This window comes from Coffea arabica, chromosome 7c, assembly GCF_036785885.1.
Source record: "Coffea arabica cultivar ET-39 chromosome 7c, Coffea Arabica ET-39 HiFi, whole genome shotgun sequence".
Taxonomy (NCBI): Eukaryota; Viridiplantae; Streptophyta; class Magnoliopsida; order Gentianales; family Rubiaceae; genus Coffea; species Coffea arabica.
Genome location: NC_092322.1, coordinates 7,474,650 through 7,492,127, shown reverse-complemented (window position 1 = coordinate 7,492,127; position 17,478 = coordinate 7,474,650). Strand labels below are relative to the sequence as shown.

The window sequence follows — 17,478 nt, the reverse complement described above, 5'->3', positions numbered from 1 at the left end:
TGGTGAGACTGGAATGCATGAGATGGTGAGAATAAAACAAGTATAAAAAGGGGTGGAGGAAGAGGCACATGGAGGTGATAAAGAGAGGATATCCGAGATATCTGAGGGAGAAGGACTGAAGTTGACAGAGCGATAGGATAACAAAAAGGAAGGGACAAAAGAGGGACTAGAAAGAGAGGGTTTCAGAGGAAGTTTGCTTGGATGAAAAGGCATATATCAAAGCTACCTTGATAAATGCAAGGGCATAAGCTCACTCACAGAAAAAAGAATGAGGAATGACATGATATGCAGTATTGATTGGAAGGAAGAGAAAAGTCGAGCTTCTGAATGAAAGAATGAATGAAGCTTGCTTCTCTATGATTTGCCGTTGTGATTTACTACCTTTTTCTTTTGTTTTTCTTAGGATATGGCCCCTCTTACCAGACCCTAAAAGCCAAATTTCAAATTCACCCCTGCAGATGGTGAGTTACCCTCAGGGTTCTAATGGGTGAAAGGCTTAACTTTATAGCCAACTAAAGGAACCCTTTTTCTAGTCGAGTAATGTAATATGGCTCAAAGAAGTAAAGGGGGGCATGGTCGTGAAAATGGTAATCATTAACCGTACTTACACTCATTCGAAGGCCTAATCAGATGATTTGTGATTTTTAAAAAATCAGAATAGCCCTTGTCCAGTTATATATTTAACCTTCCCTTCCATATCTGTGATTTGCTTTTTTTTTTTTTAGTTTTTGGAAATTAAGCTTGATAGTTAATAGTTTAATTGTTACCATTAACGACTTGGAAGACAGTTTTCAAGTCAATTCTGTATAAACAGCTAAGGATGAAGATTATAAGTTGTTAGTCGCTGAAGATTACTTGTTGATGAGTAATAACTTAAAAGCACTTAAAATGAGATGATAGAGAATGAATATTCCTCCAGCATTACCATTGCTTCAGGAAAGGATAATCTCCTTGCAATAGGCGGCCTGGTGGGACTTTTGGTGGCGCAAGAAAGACCAAGACGAGAACCCATTTCTCAAATTAAAAATTTCACTCTCATTGTATGTCTGTGATTAGAATGCCTCAAAGTGACAGTGGAATTACCTACGCATGCTTCAGTACTCTACAACTATAACATATTCCCATGTTCCCACTATTGGCTTCTTTCTTCATTTTTTTCCCTCTCTTTTTGGGTGGTTATCATCAGGGTTTGGGCTGATGCAGTCAATGGGCTCAAGAATTTTAGCTTAGATTGTTTATTATAACCCGTTGGGTTGTTGGGATCGATTAAGGAACTGGATAGTTGAAATCCTAATTCCTTTCAGTAGATAATGAAGATAATTTATGGATGCAGCTCAAAATCTTTCATCTGGTCTAGTTACTTAAAAACAGTATATGGTGCTACATATACTGTAATTGTTAAAGATGGTTGAACCCACAATTGAATGTAGGGAAGCCTTTTTGAAACTGTAGGAGAGATGGGCAAAGTTGGAGAAAGCTGATGGTGGATAGAGAATCAGGTCTGGAGTCATTTCTGCTATGAAGTATGAAGAAGCAGCACGCGTTCCCAAAATAAATGCAAAGCATTTAGTAGAAGTGGTAGGGGGCTATCGCTATTTGCTAATTTGCTATGTCTCTCTCTGGAGGGGAGCAGTAAGGGTACAAGCAGCAGCAGAAGTAGTACGTACTACATGCATATTGCATTTCAATTGGAGGAAGATGATCAGATTTTGATTCGAAGATGACAAAAAAGCTCCATCATTTTCAGGGTTCTTTTTCCTAACGCCGCTATCTATCTCCGAAACCCTCAACATCTGGTCTAAATATCACTCCATTTTGCTCTTTTCTGTCTGCAGTTGCAGTGAGTGATAGCTAGCATTATGTGCTATAGCTAGATAAGCTTAGGTAGTACCCGATTAAGATCGGCCTTGTTGCAGATTTTCCTCTTCATGTGTAATTTACAATGAGCACGCTGGCTGTAAACATTTCTATGTTTGCTGAATGTCTTAGTCCCTGTGAATACCAGTCTATTTGTTTTCATATCTCATCAAAAAGAGTAACCTTGTTTAGGGTTTTATGTGTAATCACATTTGCACTTGCCAATGAATAGAGGGAAATCGGGGAATCAAGTTGGGGATTTTCTGTGCTGGGAAAGGGTTTAATATTTTGTGATCAGGGTTATACAAACATGGGAATGATCTGATCATAGAGGATTCTTTCAGGTTGTGTTGTGATTTTGGCTGTGTTTATGTTCTTTCTCAAATGTACAAATCATAAGATTTGGACATTATGCCTTTGACAGTTTTTTTTGAGATTAAAAACATAGAATTCATACTTCAAACCACAGAAACAACTACTAGTAGTAAACAGCTGAAAACCGACATTTCTTGTGCAAGTAATTGGCTTGCAAAGAGAACCACGCTGGATATACATAAAATAGTATGCTGAATTTAGCTAATAACAAAAGGAAAAGGAGAGAGTGAGGGAGAGAGAAATCCAATGTTAACTAACTTGATGGCCTTAGCTATGGCATATATTTTGATGTGCTGTTATATTATGTTTTCGAGGTGGTCTGAAATCTGAATCAAGTTGCCGCAATTCCACTGCAGAGCGAATGTCATTGGAGAGAGCACCCCAGAGCCGGGAATGAGATCAGAGTTTATGTGATTCTTTCTGGTGGTCAGGATGTTTGGATATTTGCCCCTGAATTCATGATGTTTCATTTAATACACATAGGTAAATAACATGCACCCAGCTAATCGCAATTTTGCGTTCCAAAAAAAAAAAATCACCATACAAAATTGGATGAACTCTTAAAGTATTAATTCAAGTTCCTAAATATGATGATCCCTTTTAAGTTTTGATTGCATTGTAATGACATGCATAAAGAAATGAAAATCTAGTATTCTTTAAAAAAAAAAAAAAAAAAAAGAAGTTCCAAAGCTAGTAATCTGACCAAAAAAAGAAAGAATTTACAGCAAATTAATGTCATAGGAGTAATTTATTGGAAACGCCACTATACTGTCCTTTCATCACTGTCTGCATGCACAAACTAATTGGAACTATTCATTCAGTATTTCCCTGGAATTCATCCTCTGCCTTAACAGTCTCATCCCTCCATTTTCTCCTAAAATTCTGACTACTATTGCAGACTCTTGGGCCTCTGTCTCGGGGTTCACCTTTTGAGATTGCATTATTGACACTATCATCATGACCACTTATCTCTCTTGCAATATTTCATTAGTTTTTCATTCTTTCATCCCTCTGATGACTGATGAGCCAGGACACGAAAATATGCAGCACTATTCCTTCTTGTTGTTGATAACAGTCAAGAGTACCGTTTCTTTAGAGGCTGATTTTCCAGCAAAAGCTAGCTCAAAAACCCCTGTCCCATGTCCTCTCTTAATATATCCCAAATCTTGGTCTGCTACAGCTTACCTCATATGTAAGTAGTGACCTAACCAAATCCTAGGGTGCAAATTGCAAAACCCTTCACTACTATGGCCTCTATTCACCCTTTTCTTTCGGGTAATCATGCATCTTCTTGATGTTATTATTAATTGTTTTCTCTCCCATATCTCCAAAGATTTACTCTCATCATCATCATCCCCCTCAGATTTCTTCCCTCTCTCTCACGCACTCCCTATACATTATATGTGCTAGCGATCAATTTCTTTTTCTGCTTTCTGACTTTGTTAATTTCTACAAAGAGACTAAAAACCCCAAATAAAGAAAACTGCAGCTACAAGGCATTACTTCATTGTTTGTGTATTGTGGTAACTTGTAATAAATTTGGGAGATGTGAAAGTCGAAAATGAATACCCCTCACCCCCCTCAATTGCCAATTTTATGGGATTACTTGATACGCGTGAAGGAAGCAAACTTGCCAAGAATGGATGTTCCCACGTACAAATGTGCATGCCATGGACTAGACAGCAGTTACTGCTGAGTTATGGACGGCTGTGATGATGGAAGAGGGAGCTTTCATGCTGCAGTAGTAGTAGTACTTTTTTTTTTACTACTGCTACTCTCTTCAGTCTCCAGTCTCCAGTCTCCAGTGTCCACTCCTCACTAGGTAGTATTCTAGGTGGACCCCAGCTTCAATGTACTTTGGGGGTTTAACACATAGGACCCAAATCTGTGCATGCCTTCTTGTTCAGTTGCTTGGACCGCATAGACGAACAGATGACAGTTTGGAGTTAATTGTACATTTACAGCCCTAATTGACTCAAATTGCCCTTGTGTTGACTGAATCTCTGAATAGGTAAAACAGGGCCACAAATAATTTCTCCTCTGTGACTGTTTGACTGTAATGTTTTCCTGAATAAGGTTGTGAAAATGTGAATTGGAAACAGTCACTGGGATTTGCTTTAGTGTGGTCCTCGCAGACTCCTGTTATCTTGTCTTCGTTCTTCCATTTCCTCTCATTTTATGGTCAAAATTAAGATGGGGTTTCTTTGTTCTCCATGAAGATTGGAAAGCAAGTACGGAGATAAATAAATGGATGTGGGAAAGAAACGATAAAGAACTTAATAAAGCAGTCTACGGCAGAATTTAATGGCAGTCTACTTTAATTCCCGCATCAATGCCTAGTTCTTCTAAAAATGCTGCGAGAGAGTTGTTTTCTGCATATCCTCTTCCTTTAATAAAGCAGCAGCTTTTACGACTCTACTACCGGCGCAGACGTGTTGTTAGTGTAATACGCTCGACGTCAAGGCGCCACTGATACTGAAGCACATAAATGTTATCAAACGAAATTTCTATCAAACCTTCCTTTTTTTATAAATAAAAAAAAAAAAAAAGCAATGCCCATGATATAGACCATTTGTACAAGAATTGCAGAATCGAGGCAACTGGTGATGAACTTGGGCCACAGCAGAAGAATAGGAATCCATTATATTTTATGTAATCTCTGGAGCGTGTTAAAATGTTGATACAATGAACTTATAATGCAATCCAACCTTCAAGTAGAATTAGACCGAAAAAAAACAACTACAAAACTCGTTGTACAACTTGCACTCTGAAATGAAATTGGAGAATAATTATATTTTTAAAAAAAAAAAAAAAACATCATACCACAATGGCTTGCTACTCTCATAACCAATCAACTACAGATAATCCAATCGCATAGCTGATTTGATGCAGCTGCTGATAGCTTCCGCTCATTTGCCCCCCACACAAGACACGGGCAAATAGTAGCAACGGATCATCCACAGACTGGAAACCTTAAAAGGCTTAATATTGACGCTCGAACTGACTTACCCAGCCATAAATCTTTACATCCGACTAAACGCTTCTTTAGGGTGATAATCTGAATCATCTGTCACAGGACCCATTGCTGTGTAATATACTCACCAAGCAGTAAAGAAATCAAGAGACGGGTACAATTAATGATTCAGCTGTCACAAATTTGTTATCTCCTTGCGCCACCTACATAAGCAAGGCAAGATGATGAAGCCACCATGTACAAAGGAAAGCATGCCAACAACCAACAGCTCCTTTTTCCACTGGATGTGGCGGCAAAAGAATCCATACACAACTCTGGATCAACTTCAACATAACCTTAATTTTCCAAATACAGCTTTACGTTTCGCCTATTTACAAAACCTTGTCGAGTTCGATTTGACTGACGTGCATTTGAACCCCTCTCTATTGATCCTTTTGCTTCACTGCTGTTTTCATCTCCCTCATCTCTTCTGACTACCAGCTTTTTCCCAAATCCCCTTGGTTTTGGAGAAGTCAATTTTTTTGGCCTATCTACTCCGTAAGTCAGTGGTTGTAGACCTTGCAAATCAGGTTCAGGAACAAAACCTATTGGCCGTTTTAATTCATCCATTTTCCTGAATGTAATCGATATCCTGGGAATATATATATATAACTAAGGCATAAGCATCTCAAAAAAAAAATGACAGTGCAAAAATACGTCATGAAGCTTGGATACGTACCTTTTGCTGGGAACAGCTGGGACACAATGCTTAGCTATATCAGCTCCATTACCATTTAACACAAAAACAGATCTGAAGCAACATCATAGCCAAAAAATGATCCCTTACATTCATAGCGACAACTGATAAATTATAAACTCTCAAGCACATCTAGACTCAGGCATAAGAAACAAAAGCGGTGACTGAATCGCGAAAGACACACACACAGACACCCAAACGAAAAAAAGAAACAACTTACCCAACAGGCAACGGGATGGCTGCAGAACCAGAAAACTCGCCTGGACCAATGATTTTCAAATCTGATCCAAATACAATACTGCACTCGCTAAGGAATGACACAGTACAGAATGGGCGAACAAAATCATGATTGTCGATATGAGGGGGTATACAGTCCCCCTCATCATAGATATTAACAATGCAGCTGTCTGGAACACAAGATGGCGGGAGGACATGCCACCTGATTAGCCTTTTAATCATGACCTTAAAGAGGTCAGGAAGAGGATCGACGACTTCATTCTTGAGGATACCCGGAGGATTACCATTTTTATCCTGTCACGTACGTGCAAGAGATCGAGTTGTAAGATTTCCTGTTGGAAACTATCAACAAGATTAATCAAAATGCGGGCACTAATAGCAATGAGCAGAAGAAATTACCACTGCATAATTATAGCAGCAACCAAACTGCATAGTAACACGACCTTTGCCTCTCATCCACTTCTGTGGTGCAGTAAAAGTGCGTGCTGAGAAAATCATTCAGACACTTCAGTGCCAGGCCATTTACAGATACCACTACAATAACAATTTAAAGCAACTAGAAGAAGTCTCTATAGAAGTATTGCCCTTCCTGTTCAAGTTTGCTTTTGGGAACAAGCAGCAATTAATTCAGTGAATAAATCTGCTAGACTGGATAATTGTCATAAGCATCAAATTCTTCCGTAAATAGTAAAATTTCATTTCAACTACTCTCAGACTCATTGTAAGCATGCATGTATAGACAAAAAGATTTTCCATAAGTTTTTTCTTGCATTACCATCCTGTTCTTACATCTTCACCAAAGAAAAAGGTTGTTTATTATACGTCTTAGCCACAAAATAAAAAATAAAAAAAGAATAACAATAAAACAGAGTTTATATGGATAAAATTGGTGGATAAATTCACTTACCTTTTAATTCGCCTTTCTTTCCCATCTCCTGAAGCACTTCCACATAATCAACTATCCTCTTCTGCTCTGCAGCACTAAAGACACCGGTATGTAGCTCAAGGCCGTCAAGTATATTAACAGGTTTGCCTTTAACTCTCTCCAAACACATAAAATCCTTCTTTCTTTTCACATTAGTAAACCGAATGTACTCTCTTTGCTCCCTTGACAACTGTGTCTTTTGCTTAACTTCCTGGACTGTTAAATTCTCCTCGGCAACACCATTCGCATGGCCAACCTGCCTACTAGTGACTTCATTTTCTTCCTCTGCCTCAAGCTCATCCTCCTGAGCCATATCAGCCCACGACATTTTCTCCCTAGGAGCTTCAAAAAGTGCAGGATATGAGCTTGATGTTTCAATTGTGGAGGCCTCAGACTCCATCTCAGCAACAGGCTCTGATGACCCATCTACACCATCTTTCCAGGACCCTAATGAATTTGTATCAGCAATCTCAGTCACATCTACATCATCCTTCCAATTTCCAAGTGAGGTAGTGTCACAGTTGTTTTTGTCACATCCACTAATGTCCATATTTTTCAGAGTGAAAACTACTGGGTTCTCTTCGGCCCCTACATTCATAGAAACACCGAAGCACATTAGACAACTCATCAAATAAAAACCATGAACAACAAAACTGGGCACAACAGTAATATCTTAAAGTTAGCATTACATTTTTTTAAAACTGACATGCTCGAAATTTTCACTTACCTAATAATCAAACTCTACTGGATGTTAATTGCCCACAAAACCTCCATAGTGCTGGCAAAAATAGAACAGGAAACTACAGCCATTCACCCTATCATCTCTTCTATATTTCTCAATAATGATGCCTGCTCAATAAGTCCAACTAAAACAACTAAAAAAGATTCCTTAGATTCACTAGTAGTAAAAGGTAGAAGGGCTACGCTGAAGTCAGGTCTCTGAGAAAGCTACCCTGGCATCAGAATTCTTACATTGCAAATTCTATACTTGCAGCATTCGGAATTTGGCAGATCATTCTGTGAAGTCAGGATTAGACCACTCTGGACCTAATCTATCTAAATCTGGAAATACGTTGCAAAATCTGCATTTGCAGATTAGCAAAGGGTCTGCTCTGCCCTTGCAAGGGCTGCATCACCTGAGAACTATATGCCTAAGTATGCTTTTACAACCAGGTTAACATGTAAAAACACATTTGTCACAAGGATTAGACCTCGAGTTTTGGGTATACAAGCTGATCAACTATGAGTTTTTCCCGGTGAAGCCTATATAGTTGGGCATATTCAACTTAAAAGAAAGAAACTTATCTAGTTTGGTTAAATTTCAGGACTTGATCTCTTACATATCCATGTGCAGCCATCTACAAAATTTGGATACTAAGGATCAAAGATCGTGCACCGCGCCCTGCCTGGAGCTGTGCCATCTATGAAGATTGGAGAGCAGAGAACTATTACTCAAGTGGGCTGTCCATCAAATGGGTTGCCTTGTAATCCCTTGACTATAATCGTCTTAATTTTTGATATTGACCTCTTTTCTGATATATGTGATCATAAGGGGTATGCTTGCTTTCTCCCCTACAAGCTCTATTATCTTCTTAAATAAATATGTCAAAGCTCAGCTCTTTAAAAAAAGAAAAAAAGAAAACTTTTCGTCCGCACTTCACCCAACTAATTTTGCTGTCGTATACGTATACTTTTTCCTCGAGCACCCCAGGTCCCATTAATTCTACAGAATAAGATAAACGGATGACATATAACTCCAAGAGGGAAGAATGAAATAAAAACTGGTAATAGTGAAGAATACAGCCAAATAGTACAAATATGCAAGAAGAATATTGATAATTCAGATGCAATTCAATATAGAAAACTTCGAGCGTGCAAGGATTTGCGAGAGAGGAGTACTACCGGGATCAAGGGATCGAACGAGATCCGAGAGGGTTTGTGTGCAGCGACGGCAAAGCCCTCGGGAGAGAAAAGGCAGCCAATTGGAGAGGAATTCGGAGGCGATTCGGAGGTCATCGGCGTTGTATTTGAGTAAAAACGGGTCGTCCTTCCGAGTTCGCGGCTGCTGCTGTTGGTGGTTGTGGTGGTTCGCCATCCCAATAACGAGTCGACTCGCAGGACAACCGACTCCAACTTTACTCCTTTTTATTCCGCAGTTTTTATTGCGCAAAATTGGAGTTCCTTCAGGTGGAAGATCAACAAGCAGTGAAATTTACGGCAGAGTTCTCAATGGGGTTCGGAATTAGTTAAGGATTTTTTGAAATTAGAGTGGAATTGGGGGATGTATTTGGAAATTTCTATTTATCTGAAAAGGGCCTGGCGACTTGTCGGGTTTGCAAACCGAGCTGTAAGAGAAGTTGATAAATTTGGCATAATTTCTGAAGATTCTGGCTTTTTATGAGGAATGTTTTCACTTTTTACTGGTTTTCTTGTCCTAGAAAATAGTAGTTGGACTGCTAAAAGACAAATTGAGCCCCCAAAATCCAAAAGCTTCTAGAAAAACAGTAGGGCTGTCAATAGCCCGGGCTGCTCTAAAATCCCCCTTCTCCCGTCCCGTCACATAGCCCCGTTTGGAACCTAAAAGTTTTTTAAAAATTTATTTAAAATTTTACTATAGTGCACTTTAAAAATTTTTGAACAAATTTTTTTTAAGATAAAAAAAATTTTTTTCTTTCTTTCCTTTTTCTTTTCTTTTCTCTTCTTCTTCTTTTTCTTCTTCGTTCCCCCTGGCCCTTCCCTCCCCCGTTACCTCTGTCTCCGACGAACCAACAGCTTTGTTCAAAAAAATTTGTTTTCTTTTTCTCTTCCCCTCTTCTCCCTCTCTGCTTCCCTCTCCCCCTCTACTCCCCTTCACCTTCCCCCTCTCCCTCTCGAAGTCAGAGAACCAACAGCCATGGCGTGCACAATTTTTTTTTTTTGCTTTTTCTCTCCCCATCTTCTCCATCTCCCTCTCCCCCTCTTCTTCATCTCCCTTTTTGTGCAATGGGTTATTAGATTGGGTTCGGGACTATCGGCGAAAGTTAGTTGCCTCGGGTTGTGTCGACAGTACGTGGCTGCCGCGGGTTGCGTCGGCAGTCGTGGCTGCTGTGGGTTGCGAGGGAGAAAGAATGGAGGAAGCGGCGGGTGGCACGCAGCGAGGGTTGGACAGCAAGCGTTGGTGGGGAGAGTGGCCAGGGAGGGGAGGGAATGAGAGGAAGAGAGGGAGAAGGAGAGGGAGAAAGGAAGGAAAAAAAAAAAGAGGAATGTCGGCACCGGAATAGGTGGCGGCGGCGATGGCCAGCAACGGAGGTGGTGGCCGGCGATGATGGTGTGGTGGATTGGGGTGAGGGAGAAAGAAAAAGAAAAGAGGAAGTTTTTTGTGTATTAGATATTTTGAAGTGTATAGGTTAAAAAATTTGATAAGTTTTTTTGAGTTCTTGTAATAAAAGTTGTTAAAAAACTAGTAGCTAAAAAACTTGGTAAAAAACTAGGCTACCAAATAGGCCCATATTTTCACAAGTGTCCTACAATTGTTTAATGCTATTTTTTATTTTGTATTCTTTTTATATATATAATATCAATAATAACATTATAGAAATCTTTTTTAGATTTTTAGCTAATATTCAGTGTAAAATTAAGGTTAAAAATCATTTTGATTTTTTTAAATTCATTTCTCTACATTTAATAGCAAATTTAAATTTATAATCATCGTATTTGTTTAAACAACTTACAATGTGTTTAAAAATTTGAAGTAAACTAAAAAACCAAATCATCATTTTATCATATAAATTATGATTTTTTAGTTCTCAAATTATAATAGATATGCATATATTATTGATGAATAGTTATAATGTCTACAGCAAATCTAAAGTCACAATCATCATATTTATTTTTATTTTTTAGTAAATAAAATACAATATGTAAAAAATTCAAGTAAACTAAAAATAACCAAATAATCATTTTATCGTACAAACTATGATACATACATACATATATGTGTGTGTGTGTGTGTGTGTGTGTGTGTGTGTGTCTGTGTGTATATGTTTGTAATTAGTGTTCCCATTTCACTGACAGGAGAGATAAGTGATATTTTTAAAATTTTAGAAGTGTCAAGTAATATTAGCATAATCCTCAGAGGAGATTTTCTAATATTATCGCTTTTTTTAAATTTTATATTAGTAACAGGGGACAGGGTAGAGGTATCTTCCCTGTCCCTTACCACATTTAAAACGAGGGAAGAAAAATCCTTTCAATCTCCACACTCGACTCGCATCATGACTTCCAATTTGGGCACTTTCCATCTTCGTTGCCATCCCTAAGTAAAACATAGTAAATGATGGAGTTTTTGGAAATTAAATAAATGGCACCCTCTAGATTTTGTGTGCTTTGTCTTAATTCTAGTTGTAGCATTGATTTGGAATTATCCTTTTCATGTCTATGCTAGAGATGATTTAACATGTTACTAAATTTGTCTTGGAATTAATTTCTTATGTAATGTTGGTGACACTAATGAAGGAGGACCTAGGCGCAGACTACTCAGCGGGAGCAAGATTGTACACTTAAAATAAAAAAAATAATAAATTTAGGTTTAAATTCTACTTCCTATAATTTTTCTAGTTCAAGTAGTAATTAAATGTATCTCAATTAATAGCTTTGAAACAATGGGACCTAGAAGAAATACTTAAAAAAAGAAATTAATTGTTTAGAGATGACCACTTTTCAAATTATAGGTGGCATTGTCAAGATATAAGGATATTTTTTTAAAATTAAATGGGGCAATTAAGAGAGAAACCAAAATTTTTATAAAAATTTCAAGCCTAATTTGTAATTTTTACAAAGTTGAGTAGGGGCAATCGGTCACCCTTACATTTGGTAACATTTTTTTTTTGTTTTGCTAATTTTAACGTCCTAGTTAACTTGTTTCTTAATCGTAGTAATTTTTATTGCATTTGATCAAACTTTCAATTCCATTCACAAAAAAAAAAAAAAAAAAAGAAAAAGAAAAAGGATCAAACTTTCAATTATTTGAACGTCTCTGACATGACCCTTTTTTTTTATTTTTTACTTTCCTTTGTGGGGCCAGTCCCTATATTATAGCATAGCAACATTTTTTGAAGGATAAGAGATTAAGAGGGATAAGAAATCCATCCACTGGCTGACTGGCTCCGACACAGGTAAGTAACGAACACGGCCATGCTATCTCCGCCAAGACCTTTGAATGCTATCCCAGCTTCAATTTCCCTGGCATCATCTCAACGCCAACATGTTCAATTCCTCACGCTTGGTCCCATTAAAAGCAGCAGCGACGACATCAACGGTGAAACCGGCAGCAACGAACCAAATGCGTCAACACCAATTCAGCAGCCCATAAAGCCTCCAGACACGGTGGAGATTCGGTTCCGAAGGGGTTCAAGAAGAAGAAGAAGAAATCAACAGCAGGACGGCGCGTCCATGAAAGCAAAGACAGCAGCTCATCCCAAGGACTGGGAATCCATGACTCTGACCGAGAAGGTTGTAGAGCTCTATATGGGGGAGAAGGGTATCTTGTTCTGGCTTAACAAGTTTGCTTATGCTTCCATCTTTATCATTATTGGGGGGTGGATAGTATTCCGCTTTGTTGGCCCCGCACTCAATCTTTACCAGCTGGATTCTCCTCCCTTGGCTCCCACCTCCATTTTCAAAGGTTAATGAGAATCTCTCTACGAATCAAGAATTGAAGTTTCTGTAGGTGCAGGATAGTCTAGAGTTAAAAGAGTGGATTAAGTTTTTCTGTTCGAGAACTATTACCCTTTGTATTTCTCTGTTATCCACGGCCTTGACTAGTATTCTAGTATATCCAATAAATGAAAATTTGGTGCATTCAGATTCAATCACCACATTTTTAACACTGAAAAGGCTCCTGAGAAAGATTGCACATTTTCATACTTCACGCTGGAACACAACCTTTCATAATAAACTCAATTTGTACCCGCACTGTGCAGTAAATCAAACCAAATCTAGGCAGGATGATCGAATGATCACCGCATGGAATCCATGTGTCCAATAATCAACAGTAGCTGTTACACAATTGGAGCAAACTTAAAATCCCTTCAATGCTGTAGGCTACGCAACACCAACTTGCTGAAGAAGCACCTCTCTCTGCTTCTTGCACCTGTAATTCCAAGAACTTTGAGAATCAGCCCATTTGTATTGCAAAAATTCAGAAATAAGAGCCTGCAGGGACGTGATAACAAATCTCAATGTTTCCATGCCATTTCTTTCCCTATGGTCTGCTATAACTTTCATTGAATTTTTTTAGCAGGTCTTCCTCCACTGAAGGAAGAGAGGAGTCGGGGTTGTAGTAGGAAGACGACATATCATAGAACAAGAAGCAGTTTAGTACTGGAAGTATGCTTCTCTAGGTACTGACCTGTTACATTCTGATCGAGATGCGTAGTTGTGATTGTTGCAATTATTGCACATCCAATCCCCATCACGCCATTGTTTTGCCCTGCCAGGTATGGGGGTCAAACACCAAAGAAAAGATTAAGAGCCAAGATACAATATGCTTAATGCTCCATACAAGAATCTGTTTATTGTTCAGAAAAATGTTTGATTCATAGAGAAAAGCTACAGCTGGTTCTGTTTTACAAATTTAAATCTGACTCTCCAAGTCAGAAGACAGATGAGCACAGAAGGTAGCTTGACCAATACTTACTTTCATTTTGGAATCTTTGACTGTTCAAAGAAAGGCAGGACAGAACAATGAAAGGTAATGACATAATAGTGAGGAACAAGAGAAACTTAAGCATATATAACCACATCCCAGATGAATATAACACATCCAGGAAAAAAAAAATCCTTTGCCAACTTCCACGTAATATGAACAAAGCACCAAAGAAGCGATCATTACCCTTTGCCAAGAAGAGTAGGAGCTGCTGGTACATGCGGTACCTGCAGATTAAATTGCAAATTTGGACCCAAAGCTGAACTTGCACTTGGAAAGATCGAGTAAATGAGAGATGGTTGACTGCCACTAGGACCGACAACAGATTCAGGTCCTGAATATGCAGGCTGCAACCCATAACCAGCAAATCAGATTTATAGAAATAAAAGAAGGTCAAAGCTACAATTTAGAATCAAATACTCAATCTGAAACCCGATAAAGAAATTGGTGTCCAACCTGTCCAGCGTTCAGTCTCTTGCTATCCCATTCGTGAACAAGTTCTTCAGAAGCTAGTCTTTTTGTTCCATGAGCTTCCATGAAATAGCACAGAAAAGATCAATTACAGACTCAAACTATTTGATTAAGGAACATAAACGTTGCAAACTTTCATTCTATTGGAGCCTCCCAAAATGATAAGCAAGTAGCAAAACAGCCCCCACCCCCCAACCACCGCCCCCCCCCCCCTTCCTCCCCAAAAAAAAAGGAGGACCTGTAATGGAAATGGTGGAAAAGAAGGCCACAATTAAAGAAAACAAAGAAATAAACATTCTCGTCCGTATGTGAATGTTTAAAGAGACTTAGTACATAAAAAAAAAGACATCTCCACGTACCTGTAATTGCCGTACTGACAAAAGAAGAACGTGCAGCTTCTGGCATTGGAGTGTTGCATTTTTTGCACTACAGGACAACTTCACAAAATTCAGATGTGTGATCTATGTCACTTCATCTGAAAGAACAAGTTTAAATATTAAAACATTTTCTGCTTTGTCAGACCTGTGCACGAGAAGAATAGTTGTGAAAGCCACAGCTGCAGATCCAGTCACCACTGCGCCAGCTTTTTGGAGCAGAAACTAGTTGATTAGCTTGGCTAGCATGCAGAACACCAGAAGTATTCATCCCATTCACTGGCCAAGTAGCAGCCGGTTGAAGACCAAATTTATCAGCCCCAGCAAAAGGCCAGTTAGAGCTCAAAGGCAGTGACTGCTGGAGAGATCCATTCCCCAACAATCCGTTGTTTATCCTTTGATCGAGTCCTCCTTGTGCCCTGGCAAAATAATTTGGATAAGTTGGGACAGAAGCTCCAGGGATTGCCATAGCTGGCATTGCTGCTATCTCCTTTGGTTGCCCGCATTTTTTGCACTTTTCTCTTGATGCATAATTGTTGTTAGTGCAACCTATCGATCCATTGCCATACACACGCACCCAGAATGCAGCCAGGAAGTGGAAATATTCCAAGAAATGCACGCCAACCGCGATTGCATACAAAATCATCATCCAAAAACTTTAAAAATTCACAACCTAACTGAACTAGTGTTTGTTGCTAAAGACATTGCATGGAAGAAAAGAATAGCTACAAACAAACAGCATGAAATAATCAACAAAGTAGTATCCCACTCGTACATTCTTTCACAAAACTTGCAGCATAGATTTGACCGGCATCTTTAACTTCTTGTAATGTGCATGATGAATAACTAGCTTAGAAAAAAGTCTAAACACAACGGAATAATGCTGGAAACTCTTTAGATGCTTCAGATGATAACAAAATGTTTGATTTAACTTATAGCCTTATCTGGTTATCAGATTATCGCATGTGCAGGGAAGAAACATGCACTTTACTCTCTCTAGCTCAGACGTGCATCTAGCTTAAAGGTCTTACTTTTGAGAGACCAGCAAGTATGTGCTGTGAAGAAACCCTTAATTCCATGGCAAATAAAAGCAGGTGGTAATCATGGATTAGGGAGAAAAAATCGAAAAATAGAAATGGCTGCAGCTCTTAAGGTAATGTGACATAGTTTAACAAAGCTATAATTTACAGAACTAGCTATGGAAGCGAAGAATTCTCATAGTAAATTATCAGAGCATACGAGGGTTATTTACCCTGGATTATGAATGAACGAAAGACAGAAGCAATTGCCAAATGGATAATTGGGGGGAACTTACCGGTGCAGATCCAATCACCGATGCGGGGGAGCCATTTGGAATCGGCTGGGGTTTTATTGTCAACCAGGAGCCTCGGCTGCTTGCATCTGTTGCAGAAGCATCTGAAAGCGTAATTGCGGTTGCCACAACCGCTGCAGTCCCAATCGCCTTCTCGTCCTCCACTTCCTCCATCGCCGCCGCCACTCATCCGTATAAACTTTCTCGTGATAGATTCTGTCCCTCACCAAGAACAAGAAAACCCCAGAAGTTTCTTTCCACCGAAAAAAAAAGGAAAAAAAATTTATGCGACCCAGTGAATCAGTGATGGTTAATTTTAGTAGTAGTACTGATGGGAGCAAAATGCCAGACAAACCATACCTACGTGGACTTACAATTTTTTTTTTTTTTTTTGGGGTGGACTGAACGGAGAAGGTGTAAAACACTAAAACTTTTTTGCTTTTTTTTTTTTGGGATTAATTCTACTAAATCCCCTAGAGAAGTGCTTCTTTAATCTTTATTGTCTCTTTGAATATTTAATTGAATCGATTCACTCTCTCCATTATTACAAATTTCTCAATTAGATACAATTGGGTTGGATTGCCCAATCTCGTTCTGAATTTCGCATCTGCAACATATATAATTTTATGAACTGGCCAATATACACATCCCATGCTATATAAAATTTTACAAAAAAAAAATTTTTTGAGCAAACTTTTAAACTAATAAAATAAGTAGAGACATAATGTGAATATTATGCTTATTGTAAAAAATGTTGAACTTATGAAATATAAAGTACAATGTGTTTGACAATTATATTTTTTCTAATACATTTTGCCATTATAACAAAGATATCAAAAATACCCTCACATTAAATATGATACAACTTTATGGGAATTTAAATTGATGGTAAAAAAAGAATCAACTCTCATTAAATGGGACAGGTTTATAGTAACAACTACTTACATTGAATAAGGGTATTTTAGAAAAATTAAAATACAACTACATTTTTCAATTGGAAAGTGGACTACAATTTGGGACATATGAAAAAAAAATACAGGACTATCAAAGTGGGATGGAGGGGAGTAGTAACCATGAGTTAATATATAGTAAAATTAAATTCAATTACGATCAATCTAAAATTGCACAAAATTAGAATTTTTAGTGAGATGGGGAATAACCAGCTTATTTTGAAAATTTTTCAACAAGCAACAAAACCAAGCAATTAAAAAATTTTTATAATTAAAAACTTGGGGGTAATTTGGCTAAGTCAAAATACTACACGCATCGCACATGCTAAATTCGGCACGCAATTGGACTTCCAACCTAATTGTACTTGATTGGGAGAACTATAATAGAGTAAGGGGTAAATTGATTCGATTAAACATTCAAGATCGATGCGAGGAAGAAGAATTTTTTGAAGGAGTTTATCAAAATTAACCCTATTATTATTATTATTATTATTTTATGATGTGGAGCCTCTAGTGACATACTACACAAGACTATACAGACACTAGTATAACAAATTGCAAATACTAATATAGCGAATGTGA

At 38.2% G+C, this 17,478-nt stretch overlaps 3 protein-coding genes across 3 annotated transcripts; 1 reads left to right on the top strand and 2 right to left on the bottom strand.

Moving 5' to 3' along the window:
* Nucleotides 1-4,860: 4,860 nt before the first annotated feature.
* Nucleotides 4,861-9,467, bottom strand: LOC113702315 (RNA demethylase ALKBH9B-like). Its single transcript, XM_027223452.2, has 6 exons — nucleotides 9,007-9,467; nucleotides 7,087-7,692; nucleotides 6,579-6,664; nucleotides 6,163-6,473; nucleotides 5,925-5,996; nucleotides 4,861-5,837 (listed from the first exon to the last, which is right to left on the bottom strand). The coding sequence occupies exons 1-6, from the start codon at nucleotides 9,197-9,199 to the stop codon at nucleotides 5,543-5,545; spliced, it is 1,563 nt and encodes a 520-aa protein (XP_027079253.2). The 5' UTR covers nucleotides 9,200-9,467; the 3' UTR covers nucleotides 4,861-5,542.
* Nucleotides 9,468-12,192: 2,725 nt separating this feature from the next.
* On the top strand, nucleotides 12,193-12,942 carry LOC113702317 (uncharacterized). Its single transcript, XM_027223456.2, has one exon. The coding sequence runs from the start codon at nucleotides 12,277-12,279 to the stop codon at nucleotides 12,769-12,771; it is 495 nt and encodes a 164-aa protein (XP_027079257.2). The 5' UTR covers nucleotides 12,193-12,276; the 3' UTR covers nucleotides 12,772-12,942.
* A 38-nt stretch (nucleotides 12,943-12,980) lies between these two features.
* Nucleotides 12,981-16,253, bottom strand: LOC113702316 (ranBP2-type zinc finger protein At1g67325-like). Its single transcript, XM_027223455.2, has 7 exons — nucleotides 15,950-16,253; nucleotides 14,783-15,183; nucleotides 14,620-14,686; nucleotides 14,246-14,319; nucleotides 13,976-14,136; nucleotides 13,493-13,573; nucleotides 12,981-13,234 (listed from the first exon to the last, which is right to left on the bottom strand). The coding sequence occupies exons 1-7, from the start codon at nucleotides 16,134-16,136 to the stop codon at nucleotides 13,186-13,188; spliced, it is 1,020 nt and encodes a 339-aa protein (XP_027079256.2). The 5' UTR covers nucleotides 16,137-16,253; the 3' UTR covers nucleotides 12,981-13,185.
* Between the last annotated feature and the right edge of the window lie 1,225 nt (nucleotides 16,254-17,478).

What these genes read in the sequence shown, in the direction of transcription:
- LOC113702315 (XM_027223452.2), bottom strand. Translation starts at nt 9,199, where the DNA reads ATGGCGAACCACCACAACCACCAACAGCAGCAGCCGCGAACTCGGAAG. An exon ending in AAAGAAAGGCGAATTAAAAG is followed by an intron (nt 6,665 to 7,086) that starts GTAAGTGAATTT and finishes TGATTTTCTCAG; the next exon opens with CACGCACTTTTACTGCACCA. An exon ending in CCAGCTGTTCCCAGCAAAAG is followed by an intron (nt 5,838 to 5,924) that starts GTACGTATCCAA and finishes ATATATTCCCAG; the next exon opens with GATATCGATTACATTCAGGA.
- LOC113702316 (XM_027223455.2), bottom strand. Translation starts at nt 16,136, where the DNA reads ATGAGTGGCGGCGGCGATGGAGGAAGTGGAGGACGAGAAGGCGATTGG. An exon ending in CGGTGATTGGATCTGCACCG is followed by an intron (nt 15,184 to 15,949) that starts GTAAGTTCCCCC and finishes ATGGATCGATAG; the next exon opens with GTTGCACTAACAACAATTAT. An exon ending in CCTACTCTTCTTGGCAAAGG is followed by an intron (nt 13,574 to 13,975) that starts GTAATGATCGCT and finishes CATACCTGGCAG; the next exon opens with GGCAAAACAATGGCGTGATG.
- LOC113702317 (XM_027223456.2), top strand. Translation starts at nt 12,277, where the DNA reads ATGCTATCTCCGCCAAGACCTTTGAATGCTATCCCAGCTTCAATTTCC.